The sequence below is a fragment of the Panthera tigris genome, chromosome C1 (assembly GCF_018350195.1).
Source record: "Panthera tigris isolate Pti1 chromosome C1, P.tigris_Pti1_mat1.1, whole genome shotgun sequence".
Classification (NCBI taxonomy): Eukaryota; Metazoa; Chordata; class Mammalia; order Carnivora; family Felidae; genus Panthera; species Panthera tigris.
Genome location: NC_056667.1, coordinates 36,256,531 through 36,284,485, shown reverse-complemented (window position 1 = coordinate 36,284,485; position 27,955 = coordinate 36,256,531). Strand labels below are relative to the sequence as shown.

Here is a 27,955-nt window from a genome sequence, read left to right as displayed (position 1 = left end):
TTGTGTTTGGGGGCAAGTAGACCATTTTAACACTTTTGGTGTTGGATTTGTTGGGTTCTGGGTGGCCAGGGGCGCTGTCCAATATCAAAAGAACTTTAAAAGGCAGTCTTTTACTGGCAAGGTAAAAGCCAGTAAAAGGTAAAAGCCTGGCAAGGTAAAAGCCAGGAAAGTACCTGGCTTCAGGGACAAGCATTGATGAAACCAGTCTAGAAAAAGCGTTCTTATTATCTAGGCTTTCTTGTTGTATAATCAAAAGACTGGTATCTGGTATTTATTTTTTCTCTTCAAGGCTTGGGGTTAGCAGCTTTATATAGATAAGGACAATCTTTTTTTTTCTTTAATGTTTACTTATTTTTGAGAGAGAGAGTGAGACAGAGTGTGAGTGGGGAGGGCCAGAGAGAGGGAAACACAGAATCTGAAGCAGGCTCCAGGCTCTGAGCTGTCAGCACAGACCCTGACGTGGGGCTTGAGCTCACAGACCACAAGATATGACCTGAGCTGAAGTCAGACGCCCAACCGACTGAGCCACCCAGGTGCCCGATCTTGATCATAAATCCAACTGCATTTGCACCAAAGGATAGAGTTAGCCTATCCCTTCTTGTCTTTTTTTTTTTTTTTAATCCCTTCCTGTCTTAAATCCTGGCTCTCACTTCTCTTTCTAATGAATGTCCTTTGTGGCTCCCCCGCGCCCCCCCCCCCCCAAGAAAAGGGCACTTTTGTCTGCATTAAAAACCTGTTCAGGCAGACCTCCTTTCTCCTCCATGATTTTCTTAATGGTTCTGGGAACTTGTCTGCGGCCTCTTGGTTGGCAGAAGCTGCTTCTTCTGTTATCTTAATGTTTTTAAAGCCAAACTTCTTTCTAAAATTATCAAACCATCCTTTGCTGGTTAAATTCTCTGGCTTTAGATCCTTCACCTTCCTTTTGCTTTCAGTTGTCATATAAAGACTTAGCTTTTCTTTGAATAATATTAGAGTCTATAGGTATGCCTTTCTTATAGCTGTCCTGCTATAAAAGCTGCACTTGCAATACAGGATAAAAAAGTATTTTGCAAAAAGTGTGAGGTTTTTGCATCTGCTGGCATAGCAGCAGTGACGGCTTCACAAATATCCTTTTTTTTTTTTTTTTTTTTTTTTTTTAAACAATGGTCTTTTAGGCTGGTGGGCAACTGCAGACCTCAAACAATTCAACTTTTTCTTGTAATGTTACGACTTTTCTTTGCTTCTTGGGAGCTTCCAACTTGCTTCTTGGGAGCTTCCAACATCACTAGCGGCACTTTGTGTGGGTCCTTTGGTGTTATTCAAGGTTTAAGGTATTGCACTAAACACAAAAAATATGCAAGAACCACGGGAGATTACTTTTTACTGTGATATGTAATTCACTAGAGAGAAATGAACTGTTCATGCAGAGATGATTAGTGTCACAGGGCATTTTAAGTGGATACTTACAACACTTGAGCTTACTGCAATAGCAACAGGAGATGGCTACAAAATTATTACAGTAGTACAACATGTACTACAGTTAATTTTATGCAGTTATGATTTAGTACTATATTTTTACCTTTGTTTAACATTTCTCTCAACCACAAATGGCACCATGTACAATCTGTAAGTGTTGGCACAAAATTTTGATGAATTTTAACTTTTTATGATTTGTGTATATTTTATGGTAGTAAATGATAAAATAGACTAGTGTATACATGTATTTTATGCATTCATGACATATCTAATGTTTTCTCAGGCTGTTATGTTTCTAGACTTATGTGGTTTGTGAAGTTTTTCAAGCTGTTGGAAATCTCCAAGAAATTTTCCAAAAAATCTGTGTATAAGAGGACTTGTGCATTTCAAACCCCTGTTGTCAAAGGGTGAACTGTATAGTCAAATCCTAGAGGGTGTGAAGTGATATCTATTGTGATTTTTATTTTATTTTTTTGAATTTAATTTAGTTTATTTGAGAGAGAGAGAGGGAGTGAATGAGAGAGAGAGAGAGAGAGAGAGCAGGGGAGGGACAGAGAACGAGGGAGCGAGAATCCCAAGCAGGTTCCATGCTGTTAGCGCAGAGCCCCACCTGGGGCTCAGTCTCACGAACCGTGAAATCATGACCTGAGCAGAAAGCAAGAGTCAGACGCTTAACCAACTGAGCTACCTAGGTGCTCCGTTATTTTGATTTTGATTTCCTTGATGGCTGATGATCTTATTTTTTCATGTGCTACTGGCCATGTGTATATTGTCTTTGGAGAAATGTCTATTCAGATCCGGTGCCCATTTTTAATTAATCATTTGCCTTTTTGTTAAGTTGCAAGAGTTCTTTCTGTGTTCTGGATACAGTTTTTAAAATCAGATATATGGTGCACCTGGGTGGCTCAGTCCGTTAATTGTCCGACTTCAGCTCAGGTTGTGATCTCGCGGTCCGTGAGTTTGAGCCCCGCGTTGAGCCCTGTGCTGACAGCTTAGAGCCTGGAGCTTGCTTTGGATTCTGTGTCTCCCTGTCTCTCTCTGCCCACCCCCCACTCATGCTCCATCTCTCTCTCTCTCTCTCTCTCTCTCTCTCTCTCTCTCTCTCTCTCTCTCTCTCTCTCTCCCTGTCAAAAATAAATAAACATTAAAAAATTTTTTTAAATAAATAAAATCAGATACATGATTTACAAAGATTTCCTGCAGTTCTGTGTGTTGTCTTTGCACTTTCTTGATGTCATCTGAAGCACAAAAAATTTTAATTTTGATCAAGTCCAGTCTATCTGTTTTTTTTCTTTTAGTCATTTGTGCTTTTGGTTTCTAAGAAACTAATGCCTAATCCAGAGTCATGAAGATTTAAGCCTGTTTTCTTTGAAAAGTTTTTTAGTTTTAGCTCTTATGTTTAGATCTTTGATTCATTTTGAGTTAATTTTTGCATATGGTGTGATATAGGGGTCTGATTGTGTTCTTTTGAATAAGGATAACCAGTTATCCTAGCACCATTTGTTAAAAAGACTATTCTTCTACCATTGAATTTTTTGACATTCTTATTGAGAGATACTTAACAGTTTCTGTTTTGAAGAATATATTCACATTTTCCCCCTTTTCCCTCTATATTGTCTCTTTTTTATTAAAAAAATATTTAGAAACCATCTCAAACTTATAGAAAAGTTAGAAGTATAAAAAGAGGTTAGAGTGGGAGAGAGCCAAAGCATAAGAGACTCTTAAAAACTGAGAACAAACTGAGGGTTGATGGGGGGTGGGAGGGAGGGAAGGATGGGTGATGGGTATTGAGGAGGGCACCTTTTGGGATGAGCACTGGGTGTTGTATGGAAACCAATTTGACAATAAATTTCATATATTGAAAAAAAAAGAAGTATAGTACAAATAATTTATTTTCTTGAATCATTGAGAGTAAGTTGCTGACATGATACCCCACAATGATCATATTTGTCTGTATTTCCCACCACCAAGAACATTCTCCTATACAAAATCAGAATATTCACGTTGATGTATTACAACACCAATCTTATTCTCAGCTCCCATTCAAGTTTTGTCCTTCCTCCAGTAATATTCTTTGTAACAAAGTCACAAACTGCATTTAATTGTCACAATTCTCTAGTTTTCTTCAATCTGGAACAGTTCATCAATCTTTCTTGATTTTCACAACCTTGACTTTTTTGAAGATTACAGGCCATTTTTTTTTTTTTTTTTTTGTAGAATATCTCTCAATTGTGGCTTGTCTGATGTCTCCTCATGATTAAATTCAGTTTGTGCGTATTTGGCAGGAATATCACAGAAGTGATGTTTTATCCTTCTCATTGCATCCTGTTGGGGGCCCAAGATTTTATCATTACTAGTGGTATTAACTTAATTGATTATTTGATTAAGGTGGTATTTGCCAGACTTCTCCACTTCTTGTCTTTCTACTTTTGTGACTAATAAGCATTTTGTAGGAAAGCCTTCTGAGATTTTGTAAATCCTCCTCATTAATTTTTCAATTATTTATTTATTTTTTATATCTGCCTGCATGGACACGTGGATTCTTATTTTGTTTGATGACTTATATTTCCTTACTATCATTATTCATATTGATGCTCCATATTTGGTAGTGGGAGCCCCTTCAGTTGGTTCCTTTATTTTTTGTCGTGGCCCCTCATTCTTTGAGCACTTGCTTGCTTTTTGGCTTAACATGATGTTTGAGGTTCATTTGGTTCTTGCTCTGCCCCAGCCCTGGAATCAGCCTTTCTTCAAAGAGCCCAGATTGTTTTTAGTAGAGGATGGCACTAGAAATAAAGATACGGGTACTGGTTATGCATATTGGGGGTGCGGCTGATCTCAGGACCTCTCAGGACAGAGCTTGGGAATAATTTCATTCCCAGTATGTACAGACATTTGCATCCTCTTTCTATTGAATTTCATGAGTTCATTATCAATAGCTGCAATTCCAGTTCAAACTCGAGGGATCGTTCTATTTTTTCACTTTTCCATATTTGTAACTTCCTTTTTAGACTATGAGAAAATTGGGTCTTATTAATTTTAATAGTTTTACTTATTTGGTCCATATCTCTGTATGTACCTAATCTCTTACAGCTATTGCTGCATTCCCCCAACCCCTCCCAGCCTCCCCTCCCCCAAGTAGAAACTCTTTTCACCCTTATCTGGCTTTGTCTCATTGCACTGGTATGCCCACTTCTGAGGACTGTGTCCTCATTGGCTTGGTCTCCACTACACTGTGCCACCGGGCCCTGTGCTGCTGTGCTTCTTATTTCATTTAGCTTTATTTAACACCTTGTGCCAGGCTGTCCCTGTGAGGATCTCCTTCTTACCCTCCTCTGGCTCTGAGATCCTGTGCTGTGCTGCTGTCCCCTTATATGGACATAATCCTTCTTCACCTGCTTTGGGCTCTGATACTAACTCTTGGCCATCATGACCAGTCTCATGTAATGGCTTTTGGGCTGAATTGTTGGTGAAGGGGCTTCATACTGTCTTTTGAGAGAAGATGAAGTTTTGGGTGGCATCTGTTCAGAATTAAAAGTTAGCACTTTATAAGAAGGAAAAAAAAACCCAGGTAGCTTGAAAATTTCACATTTTAGGCAGTTATTGGTAGAGTTCTAAAAGGATTCCTTCTTTGGCTAACATTTAATATAAAATAACACTTGATTTATAATTATCTGAATCTTAATGTACATTGGTTAACGAGCTGTTCCTGACTGAGGAAATTAGAAAAGAAATAGTAATTTACATCTACAAAATAATATTCATTTTTCTTCTAGCTCTTCCACCAAAGCCACCTAAGCCAATGACTTCAGCTGTTACAAATGGAATGAAGGACAGTTCTGTTTCTCTTCAGGATGCAGAATGGTACTGGGGGGATATTTCAAGGTAATAACTAGAATACTACTATAATTCAATGCAGTTGAAAAACAAATCATTTTTGAGAATCAGTTAAAAATAAACATTTTAATGCACTACTAGTTGTTAAAGATTACCATTTTGAAAATCATATGTGAGAACATTTCAAAAGTTTCTAAATGCTGTCCTTCCCAAAAAAGTGACAAGAAAATCTTTATTACAGGTGTGATCATTACTTTTAATACTGTATTGAGGATAGATTTCTGAATAAATGAAACTTCTACATTTAGGATGGCTACATGTGTTTTAGGATAAAAGATAGTTACAGGTACTTAATTTTCTTTACCTTTCTGTGTCTAAGTCAGTGGTTCCATAATCTTTGCATGCACAAGAACCAATTGAGGTGGGGCCCAGGAATCTGCATTTAACAGTTTCCCCAGGTGATTTTGATGTAGTCTTCACATACCTCATTTTGAGAAACAGGACTCTAGAACAGGTTTACTTTTTGGGTAAAATGTGGTTTTGGAAAAATCTGAGCCTAGAGAAGGGAAATATATATATTGAATTTGAATTTTCAAATTTCTTGTTTTTCTTGAATTTTGTTTTAGAAAAGACCTATCCATTTCTGTCAAATTAGGTTCCAGGCTGATGGTGTATTCTTTAATATGCTTGTGTTTCTCTTTCTCTTGTCTGTTTTCTTTAATTCCCAGAGTGCCACTCATTTCTTTTTTTTCCCCTTTGTTACCATTTTAACCATCTTTAAATGTCCAGCTTAGTGGCATAAAGTACATTGACAGTATTGTTCAACCCTCACCACCATCCATCTCTGGAACTATTTCATCTTCCCAAAGCATAACTTTGTACTCGTTAAACACTAACTGCCTTTTCCTCCTATTCTCCCCAGCGCCTGGAAACCACCATCCTACTTTCTGTTTCTATGAATTTGACTACTCTAGGTACCTCACATAAGTGGAATCTTACCATATTTATCCTTTTGTGACTGGCTTATTTCACTTAACAAAATGTCTTCAAGGTTCATCCGTGTTACAGCATGTGTCAGTATTTTCTTCTTTTTTAAGGCTGAATAATATTCCATTATGTGTATATACACCACATTTTTATTTATTCATTCATCTGGACATTTGGCTTTGAACATTTGGATTGTTTACAGCTTTTGGCTATTGTGAATAATGCTGCCATGAACATTGGTGTATAAATGTTTATTCAAGTCCCTGCTTTTAGTTCTTTTGGGTGCATGCCCTGAAGTGGAATTTCTGAGTTATATGGTAATTCTATGTTTAATTTTTGGGAGGAGACTTAATATATTTTTATATTAAAATGGATCAGAAAATTTTTATTTTGTAATTATATAATAAAATGATTTTAGATTTAAATATCATTTAAATTTATATTCTTTTTTTTAAGTTTTTTTAAGTTTTATTTTGAGAGGAGGGGGAGCACAAGCATGTGGGGGAAAGGGGCAGTGAGAGAATCAAGCACAGGACTTGAACCCACTAACTGAACTGTGAGATCATGACCTGAGTCAAAACCAAGAGTCAGTTGCTTAACCGACTGAGCTACCCAGTCATCCCTTAAACTTACATTCTAAGACCATGTGGGTCTGTAACTCAAGAGTCTTCTATGCCCTCCTTTCCTGAGTGTTCTAGTATTCTTAAAGTTCTAAACCAACTCTGCGGGAGGAGTTTATCATCAGTATAAATTCAAATTGGAGAAGATTATATTGAAAGGTTGTGAACTTAGTGAAATTTTCCCCTTCTGATCAGACACAGCTGCCACTGTTCCTTAAACATAACCTTCTTTCTAAACAGCTGCTGGTTTCTCCTGAAACTGTACAAGTTCAGACTTGCCTAAGGAAGCCCTAAAGGCTTAATGGAAACACTATCCCCTACAGACGTTTGAAATCTGGAAGAGTTTAAAAAGCAAATAGCCTGTCCTTAGGTTGCATAATTCCAAAAATCAAAACAGAAAGATCATATCTAGTGGGAGGAACTAAATGACCTCTGAGGGCCCCCATAATTCTGTGACCTTAGACATATCCCCTCCTAACTAGTCTTAGTAGTAATATGTGAAGAAAACAATTGACTAATCAACTAATCGATTAATGTGAAGAGAACAATCAGTGATTACATTTTTTTTGTTTTCCTATAATTCTGTTTTTCAGGGAGGAGGTAAATGACAAATTACGGGATATGCCAGATGGTACGTTCTTGGTCAGAGATGCCTCAACAAAAATGCAGGGAGATTACACTTTGACTTTGCGGTGAGTATTTTTCAGCATTTGACTAGTGTTCTACTACCATTATTTATTTCTGGGTATAGAGAGATTTTTGTATTTATTTAAATGTTTATTTACACATTTAAAAAGAAGTTAATTTAGATATATAGTTTTTTTAAGTTTATTTAGTTTGAGAAAGAGCACGAGCTGGGGAGGGGAGAGAGGGGGGGAGACAGAAAGAATCCCAGTGCAGAGCCCAGTGCAGGGCTCAAACTCACAAACCGTGAAGTCATGACCTGAGCTGAAACCAAGAGTCAGATGCTTAACCTATTTGAGCCACCAGGGAGCACCTAGGTGCCCCTAGATACATAATTTTTAATTGTTTGGCTGACTATTCTTTCTCTGTACATTAAATATTTAAATGTCTTATATGAAAATGGCCACAATTTTTATTTTTATGAAGGAATAAAAAAAAAAAAAAGGCTAAGATCCCTAAAAGTAAGGAAGGAAGAAGACCTGTGAGTGAAAAAGAAGTCCTGGGCACAGTTTGAGGTTATTAATGATATGTTGGGAATCCACCCCTCTAATAATCCTATTATTTTTCTCAATGCAGACTTCAGAGAGTAAAACTCAACATAGTTTAGGCTGATGAGGATATGTAGAAGATAAGGCAATTCTCAGCCTATATCATGCCATCCATATGGGCATATTAGAATTTTCTAAGTGGTGGGTGTATCACCTTTTATATTTACAAAGATATATTTACAAATATATTTTAAAAGATTAGGAAAACGGCATTAGATATTTTTACATTTAATTTTTTTATATTCAATTTTAACAATTAAAATAGCCTAATTACAATAAAGTACTGTGATTTTTTCATAAAGGAACTATCTAAAGAAAAATATAATGAAAACAGTAATGATAATAGCTCCCTTGTACTAAACATTTTACGTGCAATATCTTATTATTCACAACAACCTTATGAGATAGGTATTATTCATATTTCCATTTTATAGATGAGGCAACTGAAGCTTAACCTGGTTAAGAAACTTACCTGAAGACACATAGCTAGTAAGTGGCAGAGGATGGGTACAGATCCAGATTTATCTGACTCTTTATTGTCTTTCTACCTACTATCTTTAGGAAAAATCATGTAGTTTATGCTAGAAATTTGGAGTTTCTGGTAAAGATATTATAAGAAGTTAATACCTTGGGACTTTTAGTTGTGCTGAGGAATAATCAGTGTGCTACAATGATTCATTTGATTCTGTACCCCCCCCCCCACCTCAGTCAGGCTTCTGTCTCTTCCAGTCTACAGGGACTACAAAACCAATGGCCACTTCTTTCTTCTGTGTGTGTGTGTGTGTGTGTGTGTGTGTGTGTGTGTGTGTGTGTCTAATTAATGTTATTTATTTATTTACATCCAAGGTTGTTACCATATAGTGCAATAATGATTTCAGGAGTAGATTCCAGTGATTCATCCACTATGTATAACACTCAGTGCTCATCCCAATAAGTGTCTTCCTTAATGCCCCTTACCCATTTAGCCCATCCTCCCACCCCACAACCACTCCGGCAACCTTCAGTTTGTTTTTTGTATTTAAAAGTCTCTTATATTTTGTTCCCCTCCTTGTTTTTATATTATTTTTGCTTCCCTCCCTTTATGTTCATTTGTTTTGTATCTTAAATTCCTCATATGAGTGAAGTCATATGATATGTCTTTCTCTGACTAATTTTGCTTAGTATAATACCCTCTAGTTCCATCCATGTGGTTGCAAATGGCAAGATTTCATTCTTTTTGATTGCTGAGTAATACTCCATTGTATATATATACCACATCTTCTTTATCCATTCATCCATCGATGGACATTTGGGCTCTTTCCATACTTTGGCTATTGTCAATAGCTCTGCTATAGACATTGGGGTTGCATGCACCCCTTCGAACAGCACAGCTGTATCCCTTGGATAAATACCTAGTAGTGCAATTGCTGGGTTGTAGGGTACTTCTGTTTTTAGCTTTTTGAGGAACTTCCATACTGTTTTCCAGAGTGGCTGCACCAGTTTGCATTCCCACCAGCAGTGCAAAAGAGATTCTTTTTCTCCACATCCTCGCCAACATCTGTTTGCGTGAGTTGTTAATTTTAAGCCATTCTGACTAGTGTGAGGTGGCATCTCATTGTGGTTTTGATTTGTATTTCCCTGATGATGAGTGATGTTGAGCATCTTTTCATGTGTCTGTTAGCCATCTGGATGCCTTCTTTGGAGACGTGTCTATTCGTGTCTTTTGCCCATTTCCTCAATGGCTTATTTGTTTTTTGGGTGTTGAGTTTGAGAAGTTCTTTATAGCTTTTGGATACTAACCCTTTATCTGTTATGTCATTTGCAAATAATCTTCTCCCATTCTGTTGGTTGCCTTTTAGTTTTGCTGATTGTGTCCTTTGCTGTGCAGAAGCTATTTATTTTGATGAGGTCCCAGTAGTTCATTTTTGCTTTTGTTTCCCTTGCCTCCCTTGAGTAAGAAGTTGCTGCGGCCAAAGTCAAAGAGGTTTTTGCCTGCTTTCTCCTCTAGGATTTTGATGGTTTCCTGTCTTACGTTTAGGTCTTTCATCCATTTTGGCTTTATTTTATGTATGGTGTAAGAAAGTGGTCCAGGTTCATTTTCCTGCATGTCACTGCTGAAGAGATTGTCTTTATTCCATTGGATATTCTTTTCTGCTTTATCAAAGATTAGTTGGCCATACTTTTGTGGGTCCATTTCTGGGTTCTGTAGTCTGATATGAGTGTCTGTTCTTGTGCCAGTACCATACTGTCTTGATGGTTACAGCTTTGTAGTATAGCTTGAAGTCTGGGATTGTGATGCCTCCTGCTTTGGTCTTCTTCTTCAAAATTACTTTGGCTATTCGGGGTCTTTTCTGGTTCCATACAAATTTTAGGATTGTTTGTTCTAGCTCTGTGAAGAATGCTGGTGTTATTTCAATAGGGATTGCATTGAATATAGATTGCTTTGGGTAGTGTCCACATTTTAACAATATTCTTCCAATCCAGGAGCATGGAGTATTTTTCCATTTTTTTTGTGCCTTCAGTTTCATTGATAAGCTTTCTATAGTTTTCAGTGTTTAGATTTTTCATTTCTTTGTTTAGGTTTATTCCTAGGTATTTTATGGGTTTTTTTGCAATTGTAAATGGGATCGATTCATTGATTTCTCTTTCTGTTGCTTCATTATTTGTGTAAAGGAATGCAACTGATTTCTGTGCATTGATTTTATATCCTGCAACTTTGCTCAATTCATGGATCAGTTCTAGCAGTTTTTTGGTGGAATATTTTGGGTTTTTTCTATAGAGTATCATGTTGTCTACAACCACTTCTCTTTTTACCTCACCTGACTTCTTAGTAGCATTAGTCCTAGGCACTTTTTCCTAGAAACAGTTTATTGTCTTGGCTGTGGTGACATCACACTCTTCTGATTTTCTTCCTAACTCTAGACTAGCCACTCCTTTGCTCAGTATCTAAATTTTAAGTGTTCAAGGCTCAGAGTTGGGTCTCTGTATTCATTCTCCCAAGGTGAGTTTGTCCTATTCCATGGCTTTAACAGGCAGTTATATGGTGGTGATTCATAAACCTCATCTCCAACTCTGACCTCCAGAACTCCACATGCATATATCCCGTTGCCTATTTGACTTTGCCATTTAGATAACTAGGGGACATATTAATTTTAACATGGTCAAAGCAAAATGTTTTATTTCTTTTTATTTCTTTATTTTTTATTTTTTTAAATGTTTGAGAGAGAGAGAGAGAGAGAACACAAGTGGGGAAGGGGCAGAGAGAGAGGGAGACAGAGAATCCGAAGCAGGCTTCTTGCTGTCAGCACAGAGCCTGATGTGGGACTCAAACCTACGGAACTGTGAGATCATGATCTGTGCTGAAGTCAGATGCTCAACTGACAGAGCCACCCAGGTGTCCCAGAATTTTTTATTTCTAACCCGACTCCTCCTACTCAAACGATTTCTCTTTTAGTCTTTCCTTTTCTTTGTTTCTCTGTTTTTTTTTTGGTTTTTTTTTTTTCTTTCAGAAATAGAACCACCATTGGGGCACCTGAGTGGCTTAGTCAGTTAGGCATCCAAGTTCAGTTCAGGTGATGATCTCACAGTCTGTGAGTTCAAGCCCCGTGTTGGGCTCTGTGCTGATAGCTCAAGCCTGGAGGCTGCTTCGGATTTTGTATCTCCCTCTCTCTTTGCCCCTCTTCCACTCATGCTCTGTCTCTCTCTGTCTCTCAAAAATGAATAAATGTTAAAAAAATTAAAAAAAAAAAACCAGAAATAGAACCACCACTTCTACAGTACTCAAGTCACAACTCTTTTTCCTCTCTTTTTCCCTAACACATTAGAATCCATCATTAAACAATCCTGCCAACTTTACCCCCAAATCTGTATTTGTAATCTCAACTTTACCTCCAAATCTATATTCATAATCTTGTCACACTTGTCTGCCACTCAACACTAAGCCACCATCATCTTGCTTGATCTTTTACAGTCATTTCATGACAGGCCTCTCAGCATCTTATAATTTCTAGTCTTCCCCACCCTTTTTGACCATTTTCTGCACAGCAACCCGTAGTGATCGTTTTAAGGTATGAGTCTGATTACTCCTTTGCTTAAAATTCTTTTTTTTTATTATTTTTAAAAATATTTTAATTTATTTTTGAATGAGAGAGAGAGAGAGACAGAGCATGAGTGGGGGAGAAGCAGAGAGAGAGGGAGACACAGAATTCAAAGCAGGCTCCAGGCTCTAAGCTGTCAGCACAGAGCCCGATGTGGGACTCAAACTCACAAACTGTGAGATCATGACTTGAGCTGAAGCTGGATGCTTAACCAACTGAGCCACCCAGGCACCCACTTAAAATTCTTTTTTAAGAGTTTCCCTACTGCACTTAAGGTAAAAGAATTTGGATTTTATTCTAACTTACAAAATTCTATTTGACCTGGTCTTGGTCTACTTTTTTTTTTCTAAGTTTATTTATTTTGAGAGACAGAGCAGAGGAGGGGCAGAGAGAGGGGGAGAGAGAGAATCCCAGGCAGGTTTTGTTCTGTCAGAGCAGAGCCTGATGCTGGGCTCAAACTCACAAACCGTGAGATCATGACCTGAGCTGAAACTAAGAGTTGGACGCTTAATCGACTGAGCCACCCAGGCACCCTGGTCTCAGTCTACTTTTTACACCTCATATCTTGCCCTCTTCTCTCCCTTCCACTACATTCAATCCCACTAACCTTTTTGTACCTCAGATAAGTGAAGCTTATTCCTGTCTCAGGGCCTTTGCAATAGCTGTTCTTTCTGGTCTTCGCATCCTCGGTTCCTTTTTGTCGATCAGATCTCTGCACAGTTGCCACCTGTTAACTCTTAAACTCTCTTAAACTCTCAATCCAAAGTAGCCATCCAAGGATATATATTGCCTCAATTTAATTCTCTATAATCTGCTCCTATATTTTCTTTTCCTCTTCCACCTTGTCTATCTCAACCCATAGAATTTAAGTTCTCTGATAATCATTGTTTAATCATTGTTGCATCTCCAGACTTTAGTGTGTGATAATGGATAGACATTAGACAGTGGATAATAAATACTAACAGATGAATGTCTGATCTGAAAAATGGTTTTAATCCCACACTAAGTTGTTTTATGATGGGTAGATTCCTAAGTGCAGCTAACTAAAGGCAACAATTTTTGCATCTTGGGATGAGGAAAAGAGCCTGCAGAAGTTATATTACTTACCTGAAGTTGCAGCACTGTTTAAGAACAAAGGCTGGAAAGGGGTCCCAATGACAGTCTAGTCTAGAACCACCTTGAGAATTCTTATGCTTAGAGACCTGCAACTGGAAGATTGTTAATACTACTTGGTTCAGCTGGGGTTTCTGCAGATGTAATAATTCTCTGCATAACATTTTTCAGAAAGGGCCACTGAGCTTCCATGTGATCTTTCAGTCAGAGGGAGCTAGCATCTTCCTTTGAGACAGCCCATTTTATTTTGGGGCAGCTTTAAAATTTAGAGGGTTATCTTTGTGGTGGATATTATGGTAGGACCAGGAATGTGGACATGAATAAGAAGATGCGGTTTTACCCTTAAGAGTTCATAATCCCAATGTGTAATGGTGGAATAGGAGAGACACATATATACTATACTTGAATGCTTTTAATATAACACATAATATAACATTGTGGTGTTATATTTGAGTTCTCCCCATTTACTCCTTCTCCTAACTCCTGGTAACCATTGTTTTAGTTTGTTTGTGAATTTAATTTGACTATTCTAGGTACTTCATATAAGTAGAATCATACCAAAAAAAAAAAAAAAAAAAGGTAGAATCCTACAATATTTATCCTTTTGTGTCTGGCTTATTTTTAAGAATAATAGTTTTAAGGTTCATCCATATTGTAGCATATTCTTCCTTTTTAAGGCATATGTATACTACATTTTGTTTATCCATTGTTCAGTGGACATTGGCAAGAATATTTTATTTAAAATTTATTTATTTATTTATTTATTTATTTATTTATTTATTTATTTATTTAGAGAGAGGAGGAAGAGAGAGCCAAGTGGGGTAGGGGCAGAGAGAGAGAGAATCCCAAGTAGGCCCCACGCTGTTGGTGAACTATAAGATCATAACCTGAGCTGAAATAAAGAGTCAGACGCTTAACTGGCTGAGCCACTCAGGCTCCCCAGCAAGAATATTTTAAAGCTTTCATGTATCTAGCAAAATGTCTGACATGTAGTAGGTACTCAGTGAATATCTGAAAGGAAAAAATAAATGAGAGAAAGGTAAAGGGAAGTTTTCTCAGAGGAAATAATAGTTTAACTGGGCCCTGACAGATTTTGTTAGACAGAAAAGTGATGGTCTTACTGGAGTTTAGTAAAATCCATAGTTCAGTGCTAGTTACTCTGCATAGGATCTGATAATGAGTTAAAAATTTTTGTCTCAAAGAAGCCATAGTGTGTTGAGGGCAATAGGAATAAGAAAATTGCTTTGAATTAAACTAAAATAATAGGAGAAATTCAAAAAATGGGAAAGAAATATCTTGTTGAGAGGATATACAGAGGTGTCCTTCATGGAAGAAATTGCATTGCAGTGTATCTGGAAGAAGGGAATAGATTTGGGCATGTAGAAAGTGGGAGGGGAGGTTGCAGGATTAGGTAGCAATAGGAACAGAGATAAGCTGGTGAGAAACTAGAGTGCCCTGTTCTTGAAAGATGCAGTCCCAATTTGGCCAGAGGATAAAGTCCATAAAGAGGAACCAAGTGGTAGGGGATGGATGGTTGGAAAAGGGTCATGTTGAAGAGGGCTTTGAATTCTAAAATTTGGAGTTTGCATTTATTTCATTTTAATTTTATTTTATTATTTTAGAGAGAGAGTGAGCGGGAAGAAGGGCAGAAGGAGAGAGAAAGAGAATATTAAGCAGGCTCCATACTCAGTGTAGAGCCTGATATGGGGCTCGATCCCATGACCCTGGGATCATGACCTAAGCTGAAATCAAGAGCTGGATGTTCGGCGAATGGACTGAGCCACCCAAGTGCCCCTGCATTTAATATCATAGGTAGGCAGAGGGAACCATTGCATTTTTTTTTTTTTTTTTAGCAATTATATGATCAGACTATATTTGAATAGAAAGAATAAAAGAGGATAGATACTAGCAAAGAGTTAGGATATTATGAAATGTCAGGGTACCTGGCTGGCTCAGTTGGTAGAGTATGTGACTCTTGATCTCATGGTCGTGAGTTTAAGCCCCACATTGGGTATAGAGCTTACTTAAAAAAAAAACAAAAAACCGTAGAATATTATCAATTGAGAGGTAATGGTGATCAAAAATAGAATTTATTCTTTAATCATTTAATATTTATTGAGTGCCCACAATGTTCTAGGTACTATTCTAGGAAAAGGAAATGATGAACATTTCCTATCTATACATGGTCTTCTATATATTTGGAGGTGGAGATAGGAGTAGGGGAGAGGAGACAAACACATAAAAAAGAAATAACTTCCAGTATATGAAATGCTATATAGGAAATACACAGGGTTACGTGATAGAGAATATAGGGAAAGGGAATTTAAGATAGTTTTGAGAAGGAGGGCCTCTCTGAGGATGTGACCTCTGAAAACTGAAGGATATGTGAGAACCAGCCAGAAAAGTGTTCTAGGAAGAGGGAACAGAAAATGCAAAGACACTGAATTTTGGAAAGATTTGGTGGATCCAGTGAATACAAAGACTGCTGTGACTGGCTTACAGTGTGAACCATAGAGTGGTAGAAGATAAAGTTGAAAGTGGAAAGGAGACAGATGCACAGAGCCTTGTGAGCCATGGTAAGGAATTTTCTCCCTCCCCCTCTCTCTCTTTCTCTTTCTTTCTTTCTTTCTTTCTTTCTTTCTTTCTTTCTTTCTTTCTTTTCTTTCTTTTTCTTTCTTTTCTTTCTATCTCCCTCCCTTTCTTTCTTTCTTCCTTATTTTCTTTCTTTTCTTTCTTTCTCTCTACCTCCCTCACTTCCTTTCTTTCTTCCTTCCTTCCTTCCTTTCTTCTTTCTTTCTTTCTTTCTTTCTTTCTTTCTTTCTTTCTTTCTTTCTTTCTTTCTTTCTTCTTTCTTCCTTCCTTCCTTCCTTCCTTCCTTCCTTCCTTCCTTCCTTTCTTCCTTCTTCCTTCCTTCCTTCCTTCCTTCCTTCCTTCCTTCCTTCCTTCCTTCCTTCCTTTGTGGGAGTAGGGGAGGAGCAGAGAGAGAGAGAAGCCCAAGCAGGCTCCATGCTGTCAGCACAGAGCCCAACACAAGGCTCAGGCCCATCAACTGTGAGATCATGACCTGAAACCAACAGATGCTTAACCAACTGAGCCACCCAGGCACCCCTAATTTTATTTCTAAGTGAAAAAAAAAAAAACACAACAGCAACCAAAAAACCAAACCCAAGAATGGTTTTTTAAGCAGGGGAATGATATGATGGAAAGATGGAATACACTATTAGCTGGGATAGTGGCTCTAGGAAAGGAGTTGAGGAATCAAAGTAAGAGGCAATATGGAGCTAAGAGCCAAGGGATTTAATAATAGAGTAGGTTTGAGGTTGGGGTGGAGTAGTTAAAGATGATTCATTTGAGCCTGTTGGGCTTAGAATGAATGTGCCATTTATAGAAATAGGCAAGTCAGAAGCAGTTGTTTTATAGAGAACAGGGGAAAGATGTTGGTTTTTAGCTGCTCCAGAACTTCCAGAAAAAGTGTATCTAGAGTAGAGCTAGAAATGTAGGTTTAATGCTTAGAGGAGAGCATAGAACTAGAAAAAGATTCAGGTACCATCTCCATAGAATAAATGGGATTTTAAGGAAAGAATATATATAGGGAAGAAAAGGTAGAGGCTGAAGGCAAGTATTTTTAGAGACTGTGTTTACCAACAGGAAGGAGCTGAGGAAGAACAGTCTAAGAGGTTGAGGCAAAAGTGTAATGGGGCACCTGGGTAGTTCAGTTGGCTAACTGTCCAATTCTTGATCTCAGCTCAGGTCATGATCTCACAGTTCATGAGTTCAAGTCCTGCATTGGGCACTATGATGACAGTACAGAGCCTGGTTGGGATTCTGTCTCTTCCTCTGTCTGCCCCTCTCCTGCTCACTCTCTCTCTCTCTCTCAAAATAAGTAAATAAAAATTTAAAAAACTGTAATGTCATATAAGTAATGGGAGGACAAAATATTAAATGGGTAGGGAGAGAAAGTAGGGAGAGTAGAAATCTTAAGCCATTGCAAAGAATCTAAGCCTGGGGTGGAGGGAGGAGACAGGCAGAGTCTGAATTTAATAAAAGTTGGTGACTCTCAAATGAGAGTGAAATCAGACTGTAAAGGGTAGGTGATAAGGAAATAAATAGAAGTTTTCCAATTTAGTAAACCATCGTAAATAGAATTCATTGTAGAAAATCTGGATAGTTAAATCTTTAGGAATTTGCTATATGCCAGGCATTAGGCCAGGCGGTAGAATACAAGAAGGGATAGCATAATTCTTCTGTATAAGAAGGGTATAGTGAGGGAGAGAGACATATAATTAAAAATTGACCATTATTTAGTTCCTTCATGTCCTCACTTTCTTCCCTCTCTGCTTAGAGTCCATGGTCTATTATTAAAATTAGCCTTATGAATATATCCTCAATAAACTTGCTCTTTTTTCCCCTCCGTTGTAGTTCCCTAACTGTATTCCTACACTTGTTAAATTCAACTCTTTATCTATTCCTTGCCTATACCTAAGTAGCTGAATGTGAAGAAAAATACACTATGCTCACTGGCTTCACTTAAAATTCATGACTATTAATCTTACATGGGCGTTTAGTACTGCTTAGCTGAATTTCTGCATCTCTGCAATCTGTTTGCTCTCTCACTTTCCTAGATGACAATTTTTCTCTCTCTCTCTCTCTCTTTTTTTTTTTTTTTTTTTTTTTTGAGAGAGAGAGAGGGCAAAAGTGAGAGAGGGAGAGGGAGAGAAAAATGGGGCATACCTGAAGCGGAGCTCACCCAAAGTGGAACTCAAGCTCACCCAGAGTGGGGCTCATGCTCACCCAAAGCAGGGCTCGAACTCATGAACCGTGAAATCATGACCTGAGCCGAAGTCCGATTCTTAACCGACTGAGCCACTCAGGTGCCCCCCAAGATGACAATTTCACATATTCTTTCTTTTTTTTTTTTTCTTTGAACAACTCATTTTCCCCTTTCCACCTAAGGAAATTGCTTCCTGTTTCACTGGTAACATTGAAGTTGTCGGAAGATACCTAACTCCCCATTGGTCCTGTTGCCACAGCTATCAACATATTTGCATCTGAATGTGAATACCCTTTCTCCTGTTCCAGTGGATGACTGTTCAAGTTTTGTCCAAGATCCATCTCACTACTTGTGGGCCAAATCCCTCTATTCTTCTCAAGGACATACATTAGGAATTATCTTGTCGGTCCTCTTGGTGATCATCAGTTTTTATCTCTCTACTGAGCCATTCTCATCAGCATATAAATATGTGATACTATCTCCCATTTAAGAATAATAAAGAAGGAAAATTCCCTTGACCGTATCCCTTTCCAAATACTTCCCTATTTCTCTGCTCCCTGTTTACAGCAGTACTCCTCAAGACAGTTGTCTGTTGGCATTTCTTTTCCTTCTTATTTCATTCTCTTTAGTCCATTCTAGTCAGGCTTTCACCTTAGCATCCCATTGAAACCATTTTGTCCAGATCACTTAATGATCCCTTCTTTATCAAAACCTGTGATCATTTACCTGGTTGATCATTTTCTCTGGGTTGAAATGCTTTCTTAAAAATGTACCATGCTGGGGCGCCTGAGTAGCTCAGTCTGTTAAGGTCTGACTTTTGGTTTTGGCTTGCTCATGATCTTGTTTATGGACAGTGTGGGGTCTGCTTGAGATTCTCTCTCTCTCTCTCTCTCTCTCTCTCTCTCTGCCCCTCCCCCACTCACCCTGTCTCTTTCAAAATAATATATATGATATATATCTAATATATATATCATATGATATATATATCACATATATATGATATATATCATATGATATATATCACATATATATGATATATATATCACATGATATATTATATATATATATCATGTTCTTAGTTCTCCTTTTACTTTATTAATTGCTCTCTCTTGGTTTCTTTTGCTGGTTCTTCCTCATCTTCCTAACTGCTAACCATTGGTGAACCCCAGGACTTAGACCTTGGACCTCTTCTCTTATTTGACTGTACTCATTTCAAATAACATCTGTAGACTGACAGCTCTTGATTCTATAACTCTAGCCCAGACCTTTCTCCTGAACTTTAGATTCTTCAAATAGGTTGCTGGATTGTCTACTCTTGTACATTCATTAGGCATCTCAATCTTAACATGTCTAAAAGCAAAATATTTTTCCCCTTTAAACATGTTCTTTTTATACAGCCTTCTTCATTTTGATAAATAACAATTCCATTCTTCTAATTGCTTAAGATAAAAAACTTGAAATCATCTTTATGTTGTTTCTCTCTCTTCTACCCATCTATGTCTATGCCATCAGCATGTCTGGTAGGCTTCTCTTCAAAATATATTCCGAGTCCCACCATTTCTCACTATATCGTCTTTGTTCAGGATGGATGCCATCTCTCTTGCCTAGATTATTTTAATAGTCTCCCAACTGATCTTTCTACTTCTACACCTGCTCATTTTGAATGGTTTCTTCTCACTCCAGCAGCTAGAGTGAGCCTTTTAAAATACATGAGAGATGGTATCATTCGGCTCAGAATCCTCTTGTGTTTTCCCATCTTATTCAGTAAAAGTCAATACCCTTAAGATGGCTTACAGGTTGTTACATGATATGAGCTCCTTTTACATCTCTTACTTCTCTCCTACTAGTATTCTCCCTTTTGCTCATTCAGCCCCAGTGTCATTGGCCTCCTTGCTGTTCCTTGAACATGCCAAACATGCTTCTACCTCAGGGGCTCTGCACTTGCTGTTCCCTCTGCTTGGACCCTTATATACCTGCTGTGCTAGTTCCCTCACTTCATTTAGGACTCTGCTTAAATGTCACCTGAATAGAGCGGTTTTCTTTGTGCAATATATATAAAAAAGAAATCCCTGCACCCCCAGAACTATCTCTTGCCTTTACTCTGCTTTATTTTTTTCCGTAGGACGTATTACCATTTGATATATCTAGCTGTTTGTTGTTATATTCTATTTTAATGAGAAATTCTTCATCTTCTTTATAAACTTAAAGATAGAAATACGTTCCTCATGCTCCTAAATTGGAAGTCTGGCTTGTTCATCATTATATGCACTGTACCTTGTACAGTTCCTGGCATATAGCAGATATTCAAAATTTTTGAACGAATGAGTGCCTTTTTTACTTTTCTCTAGAGAGACCAGGTTGTATTTATTGTGAATATATGTGTGGGTGTACACACCTGTAGTAACTACATAAGATTAGGTGGTCCTTCCGATACGTATTTTGTAGGAATAGTTCTTCATCCGTCTAAATCTTGACTTTCTATAAGCATTATTAAATCAATCCATAGATTGAACCTATTGTGTTTGACCTTTCATTTGTCAATGAGGCATTGACAAATCCCAGTGTCTCTTTTATCATGTGTAATAGCATGGCAGAAAGAGATGTAGAGACATATTTTCCCCCCATTAAGTCCGCATGTATTATAAGAAGAGTTGAGTGGGAATGGTGCAGTGTTTTGCTTGATAGAATGAATCAACCTGCTGTGGTTTGATTATACTGTGTGGGACTTGGAAAACACTGCCATTTTAAGCTTTGGTTATATATTATCTTTAAGGAAACATTGGATATGACTCAGTAAACAAAAGTGGTCTAAACTATTTAAGAGTCAAATTACCCCATTCTAATATAAACGATTCTTCAAAAGCTATACCTTATAAAACAGTTGAATGACAATTGAATCATTTACTTATTGTGATGGTTTAAATAAATAGTCACTTCCAAGAATTATAAGCAAATATAAAAGACAAAATAATGCAAGGTACTAGATTAAATTACTCAGTTATAAATCATTCAAGGAGCTTAATTATGTTTGGGCATTCACAATAAAACCTTGAATGTGTTGGTGATTTCTGTGTGACAAATGTTTATCATCCCCCTTCATACAGAAATGGCTTCTGCTTCCCTCCAAAGACACACAATCACATATCTTTAGGTCCTAAAGAGATTATCTCTGTTCTTCCTGAAAAAATATTAATCGAATTTAAATTTAAAAATTCATTCAGAAAATAAACAAAAGATATAATTTACTTTTGTTTTAGTTATTTTTCTGGTCAGGTATATTGACCTTTAGTAACCAAGATATTTTATAGACAAAAGAAATAGTTGTTAAAATGATAAGATATTGTATGTACTTTTACACACATAATTATATGGAAATATATATGAAAATAGTACTTTGATAGAATTTTTGGAAAAAAGATCTACAGTTGTTGTTTTGTTCACAGGAAGGGAGGCAATAATAAGTTAATAAAGATCTATCATCGAGATGGTAAATACGGCTTTTCTGATCCTCTGACATTTAATTCTGTGGTGGAGCTCATTAACCACTATCATCATGAATCTCTTGCTCAGTACAATCCCAAACTTGATGTGAAGCTCATGTACCCCGTGTCCAGATACCAACAGGTATGATCAGTTCTTGATAGTTATTCAACAAGTCATTTTTAACATCATTTCATTTTAATTTACCAGGCTTATCAGTTTAAAAAAAGAAAAAAAAAAAGAAATGTAGTCATTTTAAATTTCCTACTTAATATGTAAGGTATTTTTGGAACTTATTCTGTGGCTACTATTCCTTAATAGCTGGTTGCATGTATTTACTAACTTTATATAAAAATACTTCTGTTTGTTTCCTATTTATACTTCATTTCTTAATTTTTAAAATATTAACTATTTTGATATAATCTAAAGGCTGATAATAGTGTTAAAAAAAGAATTTAGTGCTTTTGGATGCTTGATATTAATACAGTGACTTAAACTTATAGTAGAAATGCAATTTAAAAATAAATAGGTGTGGAAAAATTCATGTGTCAGAATTCTTAACATTCTTTATTTCTTTTTTTTTAACTGTATAGGATCAATTGGTAAAAGAAGATAACATTGATGCAGTAGGTAAAAAACTCCAAGAGTACCACTCTCAGTATCAGGAAAAGAGTAAGGAGTATGACAGGCTATATGAGGAATATACCAGAACATCACAGGTTAGTATATTTTTGTTGGTTAGCCCAGCAAGTATGCAATGTTATAGTTACATTAGATTTTCTGTAATTCACCTGACAATCTTTAGCTGTTTTAATATCTTACACAACCTTTTTGAGACTTTGGAGTGATACAAATTCTTCTCTCATTTGTAAATCACTTTCTTATTGGTTAAGGGCATAATTTTTTTTCAGTTAGTATTAACTAGGATAAGGTTTGACTGCAGGTGATAAAAAATAACAAAATAGCAAAGGCTTCAGATAGAAATTTATTTTTCTGTCATGTATAGGCAGCCAAGGATATTATGTCAACTCCACAGTCATTAGGGGTTAGGGTTCTTCTGTTTTGATGCTTTGCTATCTGTAGAAGTTGGCTTACTCCAGTATCAGTCATCACAACAATATTCTAGCAAACAAGAAGGAAGAATAGAAACAGAAAGCACTTTCCTGTTTTTAAGGCTACTTTCTAGAGGAAGTACACACTGCTTCTACTTTCATCCTACTGGCAAGGCAGCTGCAGGTCACAACGCTGTAGTGGAGGTGAAGAAAGCTAGTTACTTGGTCAGGTGTGCCCAACTAACATTTGAGAGTTTTCTGAGGAAGAAGGAACTAATGTAATTATGAGACCACTGGTAGTCTTTTTTTTGTTTGTTTGTTTATTTTATTTATTTTTAAAATTTATTTTGAGAGAGAGAGAGAGAGAGAGAGAGAGAAAATGCCATGAGCTGGGAAGGGGTAGAGAGAGAATCCTCTATCACTGCAGAGCCTGACTCGGGGCTCGAACTCCCAAACCATGAGATCATGACTTGAGCCGAAATCAAGAATCAGATGCCCAAGCAACTGAGCTACCCAGACGCCCAAGACCACTACTAGTCTTAACCACACAGTTTCTGGATCATAAAGCTTAATAATATTTCTTTTATCTTATATATGTGATAGAACAAAATTCTGAAGAGTAATCTAGTTCTTTTCCTAGATCTGTTTTTTCCTAGTTCTTTTCCTAGAAATGTTTTTGATTTTTTTTAGTTACATTTGGATTGGCTTAATTTGCCCTAAGTTATTATATAATATATAAAAGGTGCTAGGAATTTTTATGAAGGTGCAGGTCTTCAGGGGAGTTTATCCATTGCAGTATTTGGGTCATTGGTGGCCTAAGAAAATATATCTAACTGGGTTTCTTATGCACATTCTTCTGAAACACAGGTTATTTGAACGTCAAATAACTTACAGAAGCTTTAGTCTATGTTGATTAGTCCATGTTATGGTGGCATTAGTCCATTCTACTAAATTCATAGTGAATCCTCAGTGCAGTAATAACTTGCCTGAGTCCTTTATCGAACATAACAGTAAGTGGGTTTTTTCTAGTGTTTGTTTTCTATTGTGTTATTATTACTGCTCTTTATTATTTCCTTTTTATTTTTATTTTTGCTTTCAATTTAATTTGCTCTTCTTTTACTAGCTTGAGGTGAATTTTGTTCACTGGCTTTAAAACTTTTTTTTTTTACAGTTATTTATTCATTCATTCATTTATTTATTTTGAGAGAGGGAGAGAGCACGAGTGAGTGAGGGACAGAGAGGCAGAGAGAGTGCGGAGCCCCGAAGTGGGGCTCAAGTTCCCCCAAAGCAGGGCTGCCGCTCACCTGAAGTGGGTGAACTGCGAGATCATGACCTGAGCCGAGGTCGGATGCTTAACTGACTGAGCCATCCAGGTGCCCCCAAAACTTTATTTTCTAATATAAGCACTTAAAGCTATAAATTTCCTTCTAAGCATTGCTATAGGTACATCCTACAAATTTTGTTATACTGTTATTTTCCTTATTCAGTTTTAAATATTTTCTAATTTCCCTTGTGATTTCTTCTTTGGCCATATGTTCTTCAATTTCTAAATATTTGAGGCTTCTCTAGATATATTACTTCTAGTATATCTTCTAATTCATTGTAGTCAGTGAACATATTCATTAAGGTTATGGTGTTTTGAAATTTATTGACTTACGACCTAGTTAATCTGCCTTATCTTAGTAAACTTGTGCACTGACAAAGACTAGTAAAGTTGTTGGGATAGTGCCCTTGTAGTTGTTGGTGTAGTCCTCTCCAAGTATCAGTTTGGTCAAGGTGATTCATAGTGTCATTCAGATATTCCATATCTTTACTGAATTTTCTTTTTTGCCTGTACTTTCAGTTAATTAGAAGGAATCTTAAAGTCTCTACTTACAATTGTAGGTTTGTCTATTTATCTTTTTAGTTTTGTTAGCTTTTGCTTTATGTGTATTGAAATTCTATTAAGTGCTTACGTATTTATAGTAAATTTTTTCCTTTATCAATATGAAATGTTCCTCTTTATATCTGGTAATCCTCCTGGTCTTAAAGTCTACTTTTTCTAATATATCCCCATCAGCTTTCATATACTTGTTATTTTCAGGATATATCTCTTTCTGTCCTTTTATTTTCCATCTGTTTGTGTCTATATTATAGTTAAAGTGCATCTCTTATAGATAATAATATATAGTTGGGTATGGCTTTGTAAAAAATCCAGCCTGACAATTTCTGCCTTTTAATTGGAGTGTGTAATCCATTTGTATGTCTTATAATTATTGGTATGGTTGGGTTTATGTTTACTTTTTTGCTATTTGTTTTCTATTTGCTTTATCTGTTTTTTGTTCCTCAACAACTCTTTCACAGTTGTCTTTTGGGTCAAACATTTTTTTTTTTTTAATGTCTATTTTTGAGAGAGAGCATGAGCAGGGGAGGGGCAGAGAGAGAGACACACACACAGAATCTGAAGCAGACTCCAGGCTCTGAGCTGTCAGCACAGAGCCTGATGCGGGGCTCGAACCCACAAACTGTGAGATCATGACCTGAGCCGAAGTTGGACACTTAATTGACTGAGTCACCCAGGCACCCCTGGGTCAAACATTTTTTAGTATTCCATTTTGATTCCTCATCTGGCTTTTTTGCTATGACTGTCTTTTTTTTTTCCCCCATAGGAAGTTGTTCTAAGGATTACAGCATGCATTCTTAATCATAGTTATTTAACTTCATATCGTGTCATGTAGCATATAAATATAATAACCCTGTTTTATATCATTCTGTTTTTATCTCTTATTGTTATCATATATTTTATATTTACCTATGTTACCCCCCATAATTCATTCTTGTTATATTTGCCTATTCTAAGTACCTTATATAAATGAAATCATGTAATAATTGTTCTTTGGCTTACTTCACTAATTACAATGTTTTCAAGGAAAATACATGTTGTAGCATATATCAAAATGTCACTTTTTATGGCTGAATGATATTTCATTTGAAGGGAAATATGGCATTTTGTTTATCCATTCATCTGTTGATGGCATTGGGTCATTTTCCAGTTTCCAGCCATTGTGAATAATCCTGCTTATGAACCTGCTGTGCAAATAACTGTTCAAGTCTCTGCTTTCATTTCTTTTGGATATATACCTAGGAGTGGAATTGCTGGATCATATGGTACTATGTTTAACCTTTTAAGAAACTGACAAACTGTTTTCCACGCTGGCAAGACTATTTTACATTCCTACCATTAATGCATGAAGATTCCAGTTTTTCCACATTCTAAGACTTGTTACTATTTTTTTTTATCTTTAATTTTTTATAGCCACCCTAGTAGTCATGAAGTAATATTGTTTTTGTTATTGTTGAGTTTTAGGAGTTTTTTTTTTTAAAGGAATTTCTTTTTTTTTTTATGTTTATTTATTTTGAGAGAGAATGTGAGTGAGGGAGGGGCACAGAGAGAGGGAGACAGAGAGAATCCCAAGCAGGTTCCACGCTAAGTGCAAAGCCGGATGTGAGACTCAAACTCGTGAACCATGAGATCATGACCTGAGCCGAAACCAAGAGTCAGCTGCTTAACCGACTGAACCACCGAGGCACCCCCCCTTGGAGCTTTTTTTTTAAATCCCTTATCAGATCTATGATTATCAGATATTTTCCCCATTTTGTAGGTTGTTGTTTTGCTTTTTTAATATCATCCTTTGATGTGCAAATGTTCTTAATTTTGATTAAGTCCAATTTTTTTCTTTTGTTGCCTATGCTTTTGTTATCATATTCATGAAGTTGTTGCCAAATCCAATGTCATATTTTCTCCAGTGTCTACTTCTGAGAGTTTATTGTTTTTACTCTTAAATTTAGGTCTTTGATCCATTTTGAGTTAACTTTTATATGTGATGTGAGTTAAGGTCCCAGCTTTATTGTTGTACATGTGAAAATACATTTTCCCTGCACTGTGGTCCCAACACCATTTCTCCATTGAATGGTCTTGCGATATTTACTGAATTGAGACATAGATCATAGGTGTGAGGGTTTATTTTTGGGCTTCCTATTGCACTCTCTTGGTCTGCATGTCTATCCTTATGTCGTTACCATATTCAAAATATGTTAAACTATTAACATAGCTTCTTAATAAGCTTTGAAATCAGCAGGTGTGAATCTTCCAACTTCGTTCTTTTTCAAGATTGTTTTGGCTATTCTAGGTCCCTTTCAATTCCATATGAATTTGAGGTTGAGTTTTTCTGTTTCTAAAAAAAATGTAGTTGGGATTTTGATAAAGATTGCATTGAATCTGTATATTATTTTGGGTAAGTATTGTTATCTTAACAATATTAAGTCTTCCAATCCATGAACAAGGAGATGTCTTTCCATTTATGTATGTCTTCTTTAATTTCTTTCAGTATTGTTTTATAGTTTTCAGTGTATGAGTTTCTTACCTCCTTGGTTAAATTTATTCCTAAATATTTTATTCTTTTTGATGCTGTTGTTGATGGGATTATATCCTTACTTTCCCTGCTAGTATATAGAATACAGAATATTCTATACACAGTTGCTAGTGTATAGAATACAGTTGATTTTGTGTGTTGATTTTGTATTCTGCAACTTTGCTAAATTTATTAGCTCTAACAATTTTTGATGGATTCTTTAGGATTTTGTACCTATAAGATAATGTCATTTGAGATAATTTTACTTCTTCCTCTCCAATATGAATGTCCTGTATTTTTTTTTTTAATTTTTTAATGTTTATTTATTTGTGAGAGAGAGAGTGAGCGAGCGACAGACAGAGTGTGAGTGGGGGAGGGGAAGAGAGAGAGGGAGACACAGAATTCGAAGCAGGCTCCAGGCTCTGAGCTGTCAGCACAGAGCCCGACGCAGGGCCTGAACCCACAAACCATGAGATCATGACCCGAGCCGAAGTCAGACACTCAACTGACTGAGCCACCCAGATGCCCCATGAATGTCCCATATTTCTTTTCATTGCCTAATTGCTTTGGCTAGAACTTTAAGTACTTTGTTAAATAAAAGTGGAGAAAGTGGATGGATATCCTTGTCTCGTTCATGACTTAGGAGAAAGTTAGCCCATTTCACCATTGAGTATGATGTTAAGCTTGTGTTTTTTATATATAGCTATATTAGTTTCCTAGGTCTGTTGTAACAAAGTACAACACACAAGAGGTACCTGGGTGGCTCAGTCGGTTGAGCATCTAACTTCAGCTCAGGTCATGATCTCGTGGTTCGTGGGTTTGAGCACCGCGTTGGGCTCTGTGCTGACAGCTCAGAGCCTAGAGCCTACTTTGGATTCTGTCTCCCTCTCTCTCTGCCCCTCCCCCACTCACTCTGTGTCTCCCAAGGATGAATAAACATTAAA

At 36.8% G+C, this 27,955-nt stretch overlaps 1 protein-coding gene across 2 annotated transcripts in view; it reads left to right on the top strand.

Annotated features, from left to right (window-relative positions):
• The window catches only part of LOC102949853 (phosphatidylinositol 3-kinase regulatory subunit gamma), a 131,480-nt gene that overhangs the window by 78,749 nt on the left and 24,776 nt on the right, over positions 1–27,955 (top strand). The window contains exons 2-5 of one of the 2 annotated variants that reach the window (XM_007077262.3): positions 5,229–5,337; positions 7,490–7,588; positions 21,532–21,712; positions 22,162–22,287. In XM_007077262.3, coding sequence (XP_007077324.1) covers positions 5,229–5,337; positions 7,490–7,588; positions 21,532–21,712; positions 22,162–22,287 — 515 coding nt within the window. Of the gene's footprint in view, positions 1–5,228; positions 5,338–7,489; positions 7,589–8,562; positions 8,618–21,531; positions 21,713–22,161; positions 22,288–27,955 lie in introns of those variants that run through there. The other variant, XM_042996975.1, reaches the window with a different exon arrangement.